Here is a 16,400-nt window from a genome sequence, read left to right as displayed (position 1 = left end):
CAACCTTCACAGGAAAATTAATACACATCACTGGAGCAATACACAAAGTTAATTTCAAGCACATTTATATTAATGTGAAAACTTTTTTTACCATATAGTCTGAGGAAGCAATGAATTCTACTGTAGAATTTTGGACCTCTGGCCGTTTGTGAGGCTCTCCATAAGATCGCGTCAGAGGATTATACATAAATTCTTCAGGAACTACAAGAAAAAAAAATCCAGAAGAAGTTTATATATTTGTCAGCAAATAAAAGCCATCATATATCATCCAGAATCAAATTCATGCAGACATACTTCAATTATCACTAACAACAGAAAAAAAAAAAAAATCACATTAAGGAATTAAGGATACATAAAATGTAGGAATACTTCAAGTATCCCAAGCAACAAAGTTAAATAACTGGAAACAAAAGGTTTATTTGAAACAGCAACGTATTCCCAACTTTAATGTAAATAGAGCATTTCACAACATCCTTCCATCTGTATTGTTTCTCATAACCTCTGGCCTGGATTGCAGACAGTAGTAGCTGTCATCATTGTTTCTATCTGCATATTGCAGCAGCAGTCAAAGTAAGTTGATTTCACCACACAATTAATCAGGATGATTACACTGTCTTTGTCTCACAGAAAATTGCAAAACAACATTTTACTTAAGAAAACGCACAGCACATCTGATTTATAATCCAGAGAAGTTAAAAAAAAATCTTAAGAACACCATCATTTTAACCTACGTTTTAATCTACAGTATCGCATGGATTGATATGATGCAAATACTTTCAAAGAGATTCTATCAATGCAAGCATCTCCTGCTACAAAAACATACCATCATTAACTCTATAGCACAGATTGCATTTCCACCTCCTTTGATCAATGAAAGAAACAAAAGGGTTGATGTATGTCCTGCAGGATCTGCATCTCACTATCGTGCTTGACGTTATTACTGGTAATTGCTAAAATGAAACAATGGAAAGTTGTAACAAAGATACATAATGTATTTCACAGAACTGTGCAGTACAGTGCACAAAAGCTTCATAAGGCTAGATATTTTACCATCCTTCCTTTTATCTTGTTAGGCATCATTATTATTCCGTATGAAAACGAGCTATTAAAAATATCCCACCCCCTTAAAAACAGAAAAATAATATTTATTAACTGTTTTTATCCAATCTCAGAAATGAAAGATGCGGTAGAATTTTTAAGTAAATTACTCTAAATTACACAATTACAATAATACAGCTATTATGGTAAGAGGAATTATGAAAGGCAGCAGAACTTCAGGTGACTAAACATGACAGACAGCAAGTATGGGACAAAGAACGCACGTTATATGAAAAAAGTCACACCAGACAGTTATTCACTTTTTTACATAAATACAGAGAGAGCAGTAGCTTAGCAGTTATGAACATAGCTTCAATTTTACATTGTGCTTACCTGTTACTGACAGCATTTATCACACCAATAATATATTCAACATGAGCACCTCTTTTCAAGAGGGCACTGTAAGCATCTTTTCAAAAGGCATCTGACAATTCTGACCCCAACAGACAAAGCAGTAATTCAGAGCTTCAGAGAACCACAGGCAAGCAAAGATTTTCAAACATAAGGAAAAAATTTTTGAAGGATTCGTCCAAAGCTTTTCCCTTACGAATTTCAATGAAGTAGCAATTTCAAGGCTTTTTCCTCTAAGAAAATTTTTTGCTAGTTTTGTTAAATTAGGACTTACGGTTCACAATATTTTATTCTTTGAATGAAAACTGGACAAATGCATATTAAACAGATACTAAAAAAGTAAGCTACTTTACCGTTAGGTCTCTGAAGGGATGCAGCAACAATCCCAAAGGAAGCTTAGCTTTGTTTAACAAAGCCTGTGTCTGTGGAATATTTGTCAATGTACATCGAAATGAACTGAAAGGGAATAAAAACACTATGTTGAAATGAAATTTTAAAAAATGTTAAAAGCACTATGTTAACATATGATCTAAAGAATTTTGAAAATTAAGAAATCGTGTTTTACAAAGCTGATTTAATAAACAAAATTAAGGCAAAGTGATTAAAAAAGCTTCCTAAAGAAACGAACAAACAAGAATTGCTCTCCAATTTAATAGTCCAGCAATGCAAGTACAAATAAGCAATAAAGAGATACAACTACTTTTGGTACAACAGCTAATGTAAAATAAAGATTTTTTTGGGTCAAGGAACTAAAGAAGGAATACAGGATTTACCAGTTCCCAGAAAGTAATAGCTATGCAAGAAAACAATAGAAAAGGACGTAAAATACTGAGAGAGTCAAAATCTTTTTTTTTGTTTACGTAAAGTGAAGGATGGACTTAAGCTATATAAAGGGCATTAAAAACAAACAATGCGTGAGTAGTGCTGGCCAAAGCGTTCCACACCTAAGAATAATTTCAAGTACCGCAGTTTTTTCATTTCTGGTGGGACCATGCACTGTCACTAGCACAGCAAGCCAAGTTAATTTGGCGCAACAAATTGAATTTGTTTCAGAATCAAAATCAATATCTTTGGAGGAGAGCAATTTCCATTGTACCTAGCTGTACTTGGGATAGCAGATAATATTATTTTATGTTAATTAGAAGTGAAAGGATACATGACGATTGCAGAATTACCACAATAAAATATACTCACAGTTTATTCAGTGTATTTAGGCATGATCATCATAATTCTCTGGAAAAAATCCTATGCAATATTATAGAAATAGTCTATGAAATTTACCATATAAAATGAAGGTGTCTGTTAACAGATTTTTTTTTTCAGATGGATAAACGGATTATGCAGCTTTCCTAATGTTTTAATAAGTGAGCTAACTCACACTCCATATAATGCATTCTGATGGTAGAACAGTTCTGATATTTGTGTAAGGAGGCACAGGATAAACTTTTTTTCAGATGAAAGGGTTTATACTAGGTCATCAAGAAGATTTTTAACTCAGAAGTCAGCCATTTTTGACACTTTACATAATTATTAGTCACTGAAAAACACAAGACACAGTTCTAGAGGCAGTACACTTACTCTGGACTGCAGTTTAATTTCCTAAGATCAGAATTCAAGTTAGGCACAGGTGCTGGAACTGAAGATACAGGCAAAATATTTCTCTCTTGTGTAAGGTTTACTGGTCTCAAGCTTTCTGGCTGCTGAGAATGCTGCAGACTTAACCCTCCTAAGGAAGAAGACAGCTGGTTCACACCTGGATATTGCTGAAAAAGGTAAAGCATTTCAAAAAGGTAAACACATGATCATGTTTAAATAACAACTTTAAATATTCTTGCAATCCCAATTAATTCAGACATGTATTAAAAAAATCTACAGCAGCAGTTAGTAACAAATCCAAACAAACCAGGAGGGAGTTGTAGAGTGGAAATTTAAAAATGCTGAGACAAATGTGAACTACCTTCCAAATCTGTATCATTGGACAGAATTCAAATTCATGATACAAATCAAAATTGGAAGTCACATAATCCTTCAAGTCTTCCAGGCATAGGAAGTTACTAGAAAGGCTGACAAATGTTTCCCCTCTTTTTCAATGCTAGTTTCTGTAACTTGGCAAAGTTACATTGTGTTTTTTATATATATGCATGTTTTTTAAATCAGAAGAAAACAACACAGAACAGGACAAAAGGTTAGGTTGGAAAGCACTTCTGTGGTCTGGTAGTCCAAAATCCTGCTCAAGGAAGGCTAAACTCCAAGTCAGATCAGGTTGCTCACAGTCTTGGCCAGTTCAGTTCTGCAGAAATCTAAGGATTGAAGATTTCACAGCACAATCTGTTCTAGTACTTTCTACTACCATTCTGAAGAATTTTCTCCTTATATGTGCAACTTGTAATTGTTGGGTTTTGTCATTTAACTGCGTACTCCTGAAAAGAGCCCAAGTCCATCCCACATCATAACAAAGATGAAGCTCCATCTTCCAACTTAAAAGGGTTGCATCTTACACTACTTCCAGAAGGCCAACCGTATCCTGAGCTGCATCAAAGGAAGCATGGCCAGCAGCTCAAGAGAAGTGATTCTGCCCCGCTACTTATCTCTGCTGAGACTTCACCTGGAGTACTGCACCCAGCTCTGGCGCCCTCAGCACAGGAAAAACATGGAACTGCTGGAGTAGGTCCAGAGGAGGGTCACAAAAATGATCAGAGGACTGGAACACCTCCCACATGAGGACAGCCTGAAGAGAATCAGGGTTGTTCAGCCTGAAGAGAAAGCTCCAGGGAGACCTTACTGCACCCTTTCAGTACTTAAGAATGATGAGAACAAATTCTTCTGCTAAAGAACGGTATAAGAAAGATTTCTTTACAATGAGGGTGGTGAGGCACTGATCAGGTTGCCCGGAGAGGTGGTAGATGCCCCATCCCTGGAAACGATCAAGGTCAAGTTGAACGAGACTCTGAGAAACCTCATCTAGTTGAAGATGCCCTTGCTCACTGCATAGAGGGTGGACTAGATGTACTTCAAAGGTCCGTTCCAATCCAAACTATTCTATAGTTCCACAAACTATTTGGAGACAAACTTACAATTTTATTTCAAACGCCATCTAGTAAGAAGTTACAACATGAATATTACGCTTAACATTTATTGGCTCAGAAATTATGAAAATAAAATATGAAAATACATAAAAAAGAAATGCATCATGCAGAAAGGACTCTTCTCATAAAGCTACTTCATGAAGTAACCTTTCAACTAAAAATGCAAACCTGTGGATAGTGCTGAAAACCAGGATGCTGTCCTGGATTACTGGGCTGCACTGGAGTAGGAGGCGTCGCATTTTGGTAGCCAGGCTGCAGTGTTGGATAGCCATAACCAAATGGCTTAGAAGCTTTTGATGTTTGGGGGGCTGATGGAGCAGGAACTGGGCTACTGGTGACAGAACGTGTCTCTGGAAGGACAAAAGAAACCCCACAAGTATTGAATATACTTCCTAATTCTTTCTTAGTTTAAAAGTAAACTCCTAAACGCTTAACAAATAACACTTTTCTAAGCGTTGCATTATAAGTATATTTACAGACGTGTAAAACTACTAATAAAATGCTATTTTACAAAAAAAATTTGCAACTTTTAAAAATAATACAACTGCATAATAATAAAAAAAACCTCTCAGAGCCACATTTTATTCCAAGAGTTGCACTTGATGAAAACCACAAGAGACCATTCAGGCTTAGTCTCCTCCACCAGTTATAAACAGTTTTAAAACATAAGGAACAGAACTATTCTTTACATGCAGACCCAGAACTTTTCTTGAAATAAACCAAGTCCCTCCAGTATATTCCTGCAGCACAGTTTGGTCCCACTACTTTTGAAGGCCAAATTCAAAGTAACACATAGACCTAATTTCATAGCAAAGTTAACAGTTGTAAATAGATGAAACTACACTTTAGAAATGTCTACGAATGTAAGATAAGTTTCAGAAGAATTTAAGCTTGGTAAAATCCACCGGGAGAAGTGGCAGGCGAAGAAGCCAACGACCAAGAAACTACGTTTGGCATTCCAGGAGAAAAACAAAGACAAATGACAAAATCAACATATCAAAGAAATGTTATTCTTCAATGAAAAAGAAAAAAAGAACAAGTTATTTTTAGAGTACACCATTAGCAGAATCGAACTGGTTAGTTATCAGAGGAGAAACTAGAATTCATAACCCTGCATCACAGCTCTGCTACCCTTACTACAAAGCCAACTGCAATATCAGCTTTCACTTCACACAGTAACCCAACAAATTAAACTACTGTGACATTATCAGAGGCCAGAGCAATGTAAAACAGCCAGAGTGGGAGGCCCTTCTTGATTATTTAAAATACTGGCTACCATATCTACATATGGTAGATATGGTATCTACATATCTACATCGAACAGCAGTGACAGCTTACAGATTTCAGGACTGAGGTAGTCTGCTAGTAGGTTCACTCAGAACAAACCCGACACTCGATATTTTTGGAGATAATAAGTAAAATAGTAGGCATTTTCTTTAAATGGAATAAAATAGGAAAAAAAGAACCTTATCCAAGCATCTCTGAAAGCTGATCTCGTTCACCTCTCAAAACTTCACTGGTGTGTCAACTATTGTCAGGTACTAACTTCAACACAATCAGGCATACAGTATAGCCTAGAGAAAGATGCCCGCTTTCACACTGAGCATACTTTCAGCACTGTCCTCAACATTACAATGGAAAGTATGACTTATCATACAGGGAAGTTTACTTAAACACTAACTTCAGCTTCAGTGGTTAAACTGTGAAAAGTGATTAAAAAATTAAGGTATATTCTCTCCGATTATTTCCCCTGCTCTTTTCGTAGGTGTGTCCTTTCACCTACTTGTTAATTCACAATAAACAACAACAACAATATAAAAAAGCCAAACACCAAACATTTAAGACTTGAAACAAACAGTTCAGAATTAACATATGATAAATTGTCTACCTGGATAGCCTCCTCCTTCCAGGGCATCATAATTGTTCAGAACAGGAGAGGCACTGCTTGTAGTAGAGGAACTATCAATTGCTGGGGGAGGAGAATAAATTCAAGTTAGGTGTTTCAGAAATGGCAATTTTTTGAGAAGAGACAGATTTTTTCCTAAAAATTTAGTAAGAAACCGTCAAGAAAGATCCTGAGAAAAAAGACCACTTCAGCTCTAAGATTTGAAATCTTTTACCACTGCAAAGAGGAGGGAGAGGAAGAGATAAACAATCAACATTGTATTAAAAAACAAACAAGCACATGCCCAAACAGCAAAAGAGATATCAATGAGGAAAGGACAAACCAATGAAAAAAGTTGTTTCTTGAAATAAAAGATATTTATATATTAAATGCAAGGTTCTTTCTAAATTACATCAACTGAAGCAATGTACAAGATTTTTAGAACAGTGTCTATCACGAATTCCTCCACTGATCCTGTTCTAGTCAGAAGGACAATGACCACACATTCCATTATGAAGCTGAAAGCATTTCAAGGGAAAACTTCCATGGTAGAACATTTAAGATTTATCCCACTTCAATTGAAATTCCAGGTAAAGAGACTCCTGCATATAGAAACATAACATCACTGAAATTTGGGACACACTAACACTGTGGCAACATCACGAATGTATAGATTATGTCTGAGAATTTAGACTTTAAAGCATTCAGCACAAAAATAGAAAAACTACCCAAAAAATATCCCCTACTAACAATAGATTTTATTTTAAATAATATATTAATACTGTGGAAGTCAGAACATTAGTCTTCAGATTTTTTCAATTAAAATTTCCCTTTGTTTTTCTAAAGTTCATATAAATATAACTGCAGGATTTTTTTTTCCTACTAAATTTTATCTTTCTGTTCTAGAAAATGAAGGAAAAAAGATTTCTTATTCTGTTCCCTGAGCAGCAACACAGCTTTTACAGCTTTGGCAAGTCCTACTACAGAAAAGCCAAAATATACAACAAAATTGAGATTTATGGATTTTCAAGTTTTTCTTTTCTGATCACAATTTAGTTCTGCATTTTAAAAGTATACCAAAAGAACATAAGCACAGTCGTGAACATATTAGACAGTAGTTCAAGCTTTGTGATTTAACCACTATGTCACTATTTACGGAGTTTTTCTCATATTAAATTGTATACATAAAATTATATCCATCTATAAAATAATTCCATACAAGCTGAGTTTGTCCTTTTCACTAGTAGTGGCAGTAACGATACAGCAAGGAAGAAATATAATATGCTTTCCAAGTTCTGCTGGAGAAGGTAAGATAAATCAATTAGACAAATACATGAAAAAATATATCTAAAAAGAACGCTGTATGGTAAAAATAATGCAACTAGTCATATTTCTACTACTACTACACAAAGAAATTCCACACATCATTTCTAACCTACAGAAAAGTTCTAATCAGAAAGTAAAATCTCAGATATTTTGAAACACAAACAAGGGATGTCTAACTTAAAATATAGTGAATCCTGTTACTCAGCATCTCATACTTACTGAAGACCTTTCACTTTAAGGTCTTTGCTTCTAAAGAACTTTCAAATTTTGTAATGTATTCTTGAGAACTGTCAGAGTCCCAATCAATGCCTACAAGAATTATGATGTTTAGTGTTCTACTCTCCACAGAAATAGTTAACTCACACCCACTGAACTGCAGTTTCCTGCAGGCCAAAAGTGGCTTCAAACTCTTTGTTGGTCATGTCATGAAAGTCTCACAGATTCTCCCTCAATAAAACCCACAAGAATTAAACAACAGTTTTCATATGCTTAAATTAAACTACAACAGTGGTCAAAGTTTACTTTAGCATAACAAACACCAGACTGGAGAACAACAGACTGATGAAGAGAGAAAATGTTTTAAAAAGAAAACATTGCTTTGACAACAGTAATAGCTATAACATGCTTTCACAGTTAAGTAATAATTTTACCAATATAACTTTTGCTTTCAGAGTTTAAGAACTCTTCTGCAACATACTTCAAGATTGAACTGCGAAGAAGGACAAAAATTTTGAGAAGCTTCACAAATGCAAGCAACCGGGTGTCCAACACCTATTTTTCATAAAACAGCACATCTTGAGCTAGAAACCTGACTATAGGACCTGTTTAGGATTTACTTTAACCCCTGGTGACAGGGCATAAACCAGGAATCTTATTAATCAGGTAGCCTATGTATTGAACCTGGGTGCCCTTTCACTCTTTTGCATAAGATAAATTTAAATACAATAATAGCTCAAAAGCTACAGGCTTTAGCAAAGCACAGAACTTGAGAGAAAGATGATAGGGCATGTGAAAACTTTTGTCTCCTTACTTTGTTCTCCAAACCAGAACCCACCACAGACAAAAGCTGCAACTGACATTAAAAAAAAAAAGTTATAGACATCCTTTGACAGAAATCTTGGGATAGAATTAGGCAAAGATAATTTCTGCAGATAATTCAGTAGCTAACCCTGCAACAAAATAACGAAAATGCTCTGCTAGCTTTTAGCCTACTCTTTTGAAAGCAGTGTCCAAACAGCAGCTGCACCACAACAGCCAAAGCAAGTTTTATATCCCAAAGAATATTTTTTTTTCTAGCTAGTAAAGTAACTATACTCATAGCATTAGAAAAAAATTGTATCCTTAGATTTAAAACAAGAGTTATTCAAGGGTTACTATATGTAACTTTTTACTAATACTCAAGGCTGTTGAAAGACTGAATATGTTATCACATGAAAGGTAAGAAAGTAAAGAAATTGAACCAACACCCTGAAATAGCAAGAATTACAGAGGATATACAAAGTAACATTACACTTCTGCTCCACTAAGGGTGGGGTAATAATATCACCGGTATTGATATTATCCCCCTCTCCAAATATTGTCCTTCACTGGCTGGAACAATGACATGTTTCTTTGGCTGAAAATACCGTCCTCATTAGGAAAAGAGCAACAGCAACTATTTTCTTCAAACATTCCACTAATAATTCAACATAACAGTTGAATCAATATAATTCAATTGATAACATGAATCCATCACACTATTCTGAATTATGACCTGGATGTCATCATCATTTTGCTACATTCTTCATCATTAAGGGTGCACTAAGATATTTTCACAGTATTTTAGTTTTACTATTCAATTATTTTAATAAAACTAAATTATATGACACCATTTTTTTCTGTCTAGTTACAGTCCTAATTATAAGCTTAAAGGAAAAGTTACAAAAGTTTGCTATCCCAAATTAATACTCAAAGCCAGCACACACACAGGAGTAGTGTATCAACAAAAAGTATGTGCTATCACAAAGGGTAGAAGCCTAATGCTTAAAGCTTTTTACATTGTTACCACTCTAAATAGAGTGCCTAAAGACTTTTAAGTTAGAAGAAAAAGAAGTTACCATCTAAAAAACTAAGGTGATGGGAAACCAACATTGAACTCCCAAACTCAGGCAATTGTTACAAAATGCAGGCAGAATCCTTGCAACCAAGAATGTAATATTCCAATCAATCAGGACCAACTGCTTCTTAAAAAAAAACACCCTAAACTTTTTAAGTTCCCGGCAAAGCAAGCATGCTAAAACTGAACCTGTGCGCCTGACCATAAAGACATACCCTAGGAGGAGGAAAAAAGCAGTACAGATTAATGCACTGTCTTAAAAGCACACCTATTACCTTTTAATATTTACTTTGCTACCTTAATTGTATTTCTCTATCCATAAAACGGAAAACAAGGTAAACACTGTTTAATGTAATAATACAAACGGCATCTAATTTCTTAACTTATGCAATTAACAAGTCTACATTCTAGAGCCAATTACATCCAGTTGTTTAAAACCTATTACAAATCCAAATATTAAAAACATAAGAGCCTTTCAAGTTGAGAATATTACATTGTTAGAAACGTAAAATATCTGATATTAGTACAACAACAAAAAAGAGAACTGCTGACCACTGCTGATTTCCTTTTTTTTTACTATACTAATCACAGCTGGGAAATTTCTATCTAACTTGATACACAGTGAGTCAGAGTGATGTTAAGTCTTAAACAAAACAATGTTTCAAGGGGTGTAAATATGGAACAAACTTGAGTAGGAAGAGAACAAGACACTGGTGTAAAGCTAAAGCCAACCTGCTTCCTCATCCTCCTCATCCTCTTCCTCATCATCTGAACTTGATGACAAGGGAGCTGGTGCAGAGCTAGCTTGATTATTAACATATCCACCATACTGCATGCCTGTGAAGTGGAAAGCACAAACATAAGAGTCAGACAGACAGGAAAGATGAGTAACAAAAGTCACAAATCATTGCATTAAAAGTGAGAGAAATTAGCCATTCCAGAGAAAATCCCAACATGCAAATAGTTAAATCTACAACCCTAGACTATACTCCATATACGAACCATATGAGCAGTAGAGCAGAAGCTAGTTTTAGCACGGTAGTTTGGCAAATATTAGTAGCACACAGAAGTTAGCAGGAAATTTTATACATATATGTGTGTGCATATGTATATCAGGAAGTTAAAGGTAAACATAGACTTTCTATATATGTATTTAATCTGAATTTGTTCACTGAAATACTCTCATAAGTTAATACATATAATAAATTAGCTTCTTCCCAGATAAATTCAAATTGTGTTATGAAAACATTAACATTAAACAAATTCTGGCCACATCTCAGGCAGGAATCAATCACGTTGAAATTCTGAACTCTGTCAGAACGTAGTCAAGCAGCTAAACACACTACCCACTTTTAAGATCTGGTGATAACATAAACAACTGTTACCACAGTTACCTCCAGACCACCACCTCTAAGATTTTTTTTTGGCACTGGGTTTTCTTTGTTTTTGGGTTTTTTTTGGGTTTTTTTGTTGGTTTGTTTATTTTACAGTATCTACTCGCAACATGTGAGCAATACACAAAAGCAGCACATACATATACCATTTTAATAAAGAGTAAAGCATGCAGCAACACCCATTTCCTACATTACTCACTACTGATGCAATTTCAGCACCTCCAAGAAAACTTAAGTTTCTCTTGTCATGGGACACATTTAGCAAGGCTTTGCCAGGCAGACACATTGTAAATAAATGCAAGTAATCACTGTTTCTCTCTTAGCAATCCAAAAGATTGCCATAGCAAGGAAATATCCTGATTCTTCAAAACTCTTCAGAATGTGGGATTCCCACACCTCTCTTGCCCTGGTAGAAGCACTGTGGTACAATTAGAGTAGCGTTTTCTCTTTAACACTATAAAACACTACAGAAGTGTTGTATCCTATACATAAACTGAAATCATCACGGTACTTATTAATCCCCCCCCAACTTAAATAAACAGTATCGACTTTTATTTTAACTATGGGCTAAAACTGCTGTTAGTTTTGTGTTTTGGGTTTTTTTGTTGGTTTTGGCGTTTTTTTTAAGGGTTAAACAAATGAAATGAACTCAAGAGGACCAATTCAATTTCACTGAAGAAAAAAAATAACACAATCAAGGTGAAGAATATCTATTCAAGCAGTGGAAGTAAAAAAGAGAGCAAAACATTACATTCTTGAGAAGCTGAACTTTCATACAGAGGTTAGTGCACAATAAGACTGATGTTGTTTTACTTTATCTAGTGCATTAATTCCAATCAAGTTCCTCTACAATAAAAGTAGTCACAATGATGAAGGCAAAATCAACCCAAGTGCAACCAAGGAGGTAAAATGATTCTGTTTCTCTGTATTGCTAAAACACAGGACTAACTCAAGTGAATTGTATTCTCATCTTTTATGAAGGCTAATGGACACATTTGATAAAGAGGATACAAAACTACTTTCTGCACAGAAGTAGACTACAGTCAAGAAGACCATGTCTTTTCCCAGGAAAGCTACCAAGAAGCAAGACGGAACAACTGCATAATTGTGAAGGACAGAAAACAATTTAAAATAATTGACATGCAAGTAATAGGAAAAAAGGTCATAGAATCATATAATCATATAATCATAGTTGGAAAAGACCACTAGGATCATCGAGTTCAACTATTCCTATCCACCACTACACCACTCCACCACCTCCCTGGGCAGCCTCTGCCAGCACCCGATAACCCTTTCTGCGAAATTTTTTTTTTCTGATTTCAAGCCTGAACCTCCGCTGGTGCAGCTTGAGGCCATTCCCCCTTGTCCTGCCCCTGTCACTTGGGAGAAGAGGCCAGCATCCTCCTCTCTACAACCTCCTTTCAGGTAGTTGTAGAGAGCAATAAGGTCTCCATCCATAAGGATGACAAGAAAAGATGCAGTGTAACACAAAGAGAGCCAGAGTAAAAGAAGATGGGCAGAGTGCTAGCGTGCAAACAAGATCTCTAACAAATACTTTCTTCCCCTATCTGCATACAGGATATGTAAATCTGCCTGAAAAGGACATGCCAATGCAAAAGTTCCAAGCACGCGTAGATGACAAAAAAGACTGAATTAGTCATTGTAGTAAAGTCACTTTGGAGACTCTAGAATATTTTTTTGTGAAAACACACATGGTTCTGCTAAAGCCCTCCCTCTTTCAGTCACTGGTCACATACATAAAGGATGCATGTGTTCTAAAAGAATACAGATAAAGAGATCAAAAAACATGCTAGTGACACAGAAGCTTAGTAATCATGAACTATGTCACTGTGAATCCTCCAGAAGCAGGGCTGCTTTAACTCTTAATAGCCTTACAAGTTTGCAAAGATTTCTTCCTTCATTTTTATATTCATTGCCAGCAGTACTACTAACTTCTGCGTTTCGGATACTCTTGCGTTATGCTAGCACAACTGTCCAGCCACAAAAACAATTTGAGAACTGATCTGGCTGAAAAATAACCTAGTTCAAAAGTCATCCTGAAGGGCCTCCCATTCTTGTTCAGTGCCCAGCAACACCATCCATAGGCCAACCCAGGGGAGAGAATAACTGAAGGGCAGAAATGGGTGGCTGAAGATAGCAGTTCTATGTGCCACCATATAGCTAATAATGATTTCTGTTGTGACAACTCAGTTCTGCTTAGTATCTTTTACAGAGTGGCTAATAATGTCATTAATAAAAGCTCCAACAATTAAACCTTCAAACACATTTAAAAATGATTTATTTTGAGTGAGATTACTTCACAGGTCTGGCTTAAAATGCAGCCACATAAACTTGAATTGTCACAAATTTATTGGGAATGGAAATTTCTAAGCCCTGCTACCTGTAATGTAACATCGCACTCTAAGGTTTTATCCCACTATCTTCTACAGATGGCTAGAAACATAGGTGGGAGGACACAAAAGGATAAATTGGGATAAGAAATCATTTATTTATGAAATAAACTAACTATTTCAGGTATTTTAAGTAACAATCACCCATACTATGAAAGACTTAAGAGATAAAGCATACATTTTACAGGGCTGAAGCTTCATAATGGAGGCCCCATTAAAAAAAAAAATTAAATAACCACAGGCAAAAATGAACTTTAACTGGCTCTCTACCCAGAGTCCTCAACAAATTTCAACAAATTTACTACAGTATTAAGATCTTAATATTAGAAATATTAGTTCTTAAAAAACGAATCCTCCTCTAGTCCATTCTTAAACTCTTTGCTTTAAATTATTTTCACTTATGCATCAGCTTCTCTCACAATCATAAAACCTAAGGAAATCTACAAATAACATCCAGACGGGACATGAATTCTGAAAGCTTCTCTCTAGGATGCCGTTTTCAAGTAAATTAGTTTGTCTGCATCAAATGTGTATGGATATACACAAGATTAAAGAGGCTTTAATATATTTTAAGTTTCTTGGCTTGTTAGAAGTTAACCAACTAAGGAATTAGAATATTTTATTGCAATGCCCACACAGGAGCTTAAAACAAGGAACTCTGCTTTAAAAATTAACTCAAACTGGTTTTCTAGAAAGCTTTTTATGTAGACAACACTACTTTATAAGATAAAAAATCAGTCTGTTTAATCCCAGCATGAGAAACAGTTGGAATTCTAACAATCCTGACTAATATTCAGTAGGTGTGTTCTATTTTTTCAGTAGGTTAATTTCTACAAGTTACGACATTTAATTGTTGATAAAAGTTACTGAAAGAGTACATTATGCATTTCTGACTCCTCATATAAAACTGAGCTTTGAAATCTAATGCTCATGAAGATATCATCTAGACCTAGAAATATGTCTGACGACATGCACAGACGATTTATTATTGATTATATTCATGTAAATACAGCTAGATGAGCACAAACTCCTGATGACTTATCGATATATTCCCGACACAGCTATATTGTTGGTTTTAAAGGGTCCTCATTCAGCTACATAGTGCATTAACTTCCCCTTATATGGATGTATTTGAATTTAGTGAAGAGCTCATTGTTGACTACAGTGATTTGTATTTAATGTACCAAGTGTTCTCACATTATTGAGGAGTCACTGGAAGAACATATACTGCACGTGAAGGCAAGCACAACGAAACCTTTCTCTTATTAGAAACATGGTTATGCAATTTCTTTGGGAGACGAAACAAGATTTTTCTAGCAAGCACTTCTATAATACAAATTCTACCCAGTACAAAAATTGGCCATAAAACTGTGCAAGAACCAAGCACAGTTCCATAAACTGATTATTTCCCTTAAAATGGTACACTGTACATTCGACTTCACGGAAATGAAGAATTATCTTTTGCCTGTAAGATATACAGAGCCAATTCACAGACTAATTTCTTCACATTCTCTACTCCACAAGAAAAAGGAGGAAAGAGAGGAAAAGGGGAAATTTAGACATTTATGTCAGAGGACTTCAAAATTTAAGAATAAAAAAACATGCTATGACAGTCACATACCATGCTTTTGAGAATTATTTTGAACATTAGGCGTAACACTTTGTTCTGGACAAAATTAATGCTTACATCCATCTCACACACTGAGTTCTTTTTGCATAAGAACTTAAAATTCTAAAATTACCAAGAGAAAATACACATCAAAATAAAAAACGCCACAGTACAGTAGACTAGATCTGGAATACTAGATACAGAGACATGAAACAGTCCATGAGGTAAGTCAAAACATTAATTAGCATGGCCAAAGAAGGCTTAAGACCCAAATGAGTCTTTGTCAACAGGCTACCAACATCAAAATACGCAAGGAACTTATACAAGAGCTCCTCTTTTGTTCCACAACAGGTCCTGCAGCAGCTTTCCATGGGACCTTACAGCTACGAAATAACATTTCTATAAGTCTGAATTTAGTACTCAAGCTTGCTCTGTTACCCAGTGCTAGCAACAGCAAATTGCTAGTTTATACCAGATTTCTCAATATAGAATGATTACAAAAGCTAATTTTAAGATCTTGTTCCAAGAAGTCAAAATGGTGAACATGTTTTCAGAAAAAAAAAGGGAAAGAAGGACTTTTTATGGAAGAGGCATGCGAGACTGCCAACAAGAAATGACAAAGATGATATATGGCCAAATGAAATGAAACAGAAGAGCTGAGAGAAGCTAAAACCAAGTGGTACGATCAAGAAGACTAGGGGAGCCTGAGAAGATACAAGGGATGTACTTCAGTCACAAAAACGCAGAACAGCTTCCAGCTTTCACATGTGTACGCACAACAGGGCAGAAGTCTGTATTATAACTTTCCATTCCCATTTAGTACCTTCCTGAAGGGCCGGCTCTGGTGACTGTGTAACAGAGGGAGAAGATCGTGGCTGTGAAGAAAGGCTTGGAGCAGATGTCCTTACTGATGAGTTCACAGCAGAGGAAGCAGATGTTCCAGCCCCAGGCTTGGTAAACGGAACAGTCTGCTTCACAGACTGCACAGACTGTGAAGAATCAATGCCACCTGAAAATAACAGCAAAAAGCAGAAACCTTTTTTGTATTTTCATAGACAATTACACAATGCAAGCAATCACATTAGATTTCACAATAACTATAATACCAAACCAATACAGTACTTCAAAGACAGATGCCCTTCAAA

General features: G+C 35.6%; 1 protein-coding gene across 2 annotated transcripts in view; it reads right to left on the bottom strand.

Moving 5' to 3' along the window:
• The window catches only part of SEC24B (SEC24 homolog B, COPII coat complex component), a 49,727-nt gene that overhangs the window by 20,636 nt on the left and 12,691 nt on the right, over positions 1–16,400 (bottom strand). Inside the window, exons 3-10 of one of the 2 annotated variants that reach the window (XM_054065207.1) lie at positions 16,079–16,264; positions 10,574–10,678; positions 6,424–6,504; positions 4,704–4,885; positions 3,028–3,212; positions 1,803–1,905; positions 824–950; positions 92–201 (exon numbers count right to left, since the gene is read on the bottom strand). In XM_054065207.1, coding sequence (XP_053921182.1) covers positions 92–201; positions 824–950; positions 1,803–1,905; positions 3,028–3,212; positions 4,704–4,885; positions 6,424–6,504; positions 10,574–10,678; positions 16,079–16,264 — 1,079 coding nt within the window. The remainder of the gene's footprint in view (positions 1–91; positions 202–823; positions 951–1,802; positions 1,906–3,027; positions 3,213–4,703; positions 4,886–6,423; positions 6,505–10,573; positions 10,679–16,078; positions 16,265–16,400) is intronic. The other variant, XM_054065208.1, reaches the window with a different exon arrangement.

This window comes from Cuculus canorus, chromosome 4 (assembly GCF_017976375.1).
Source record: "Cuculus canorus isolate bCucCan1 chromosome 4, bCucCan1.pri, whole genome shotgun sequence".
Lineage (NCBI taxonomy): Eukaryota > Metazoa > Chordata > Aves > Cuculiformes > Cuculidae > Cuculus > Cuculus canorus.
This window is presented reverse-complemented; position numbering and strand designations above follow the sequence as displayed.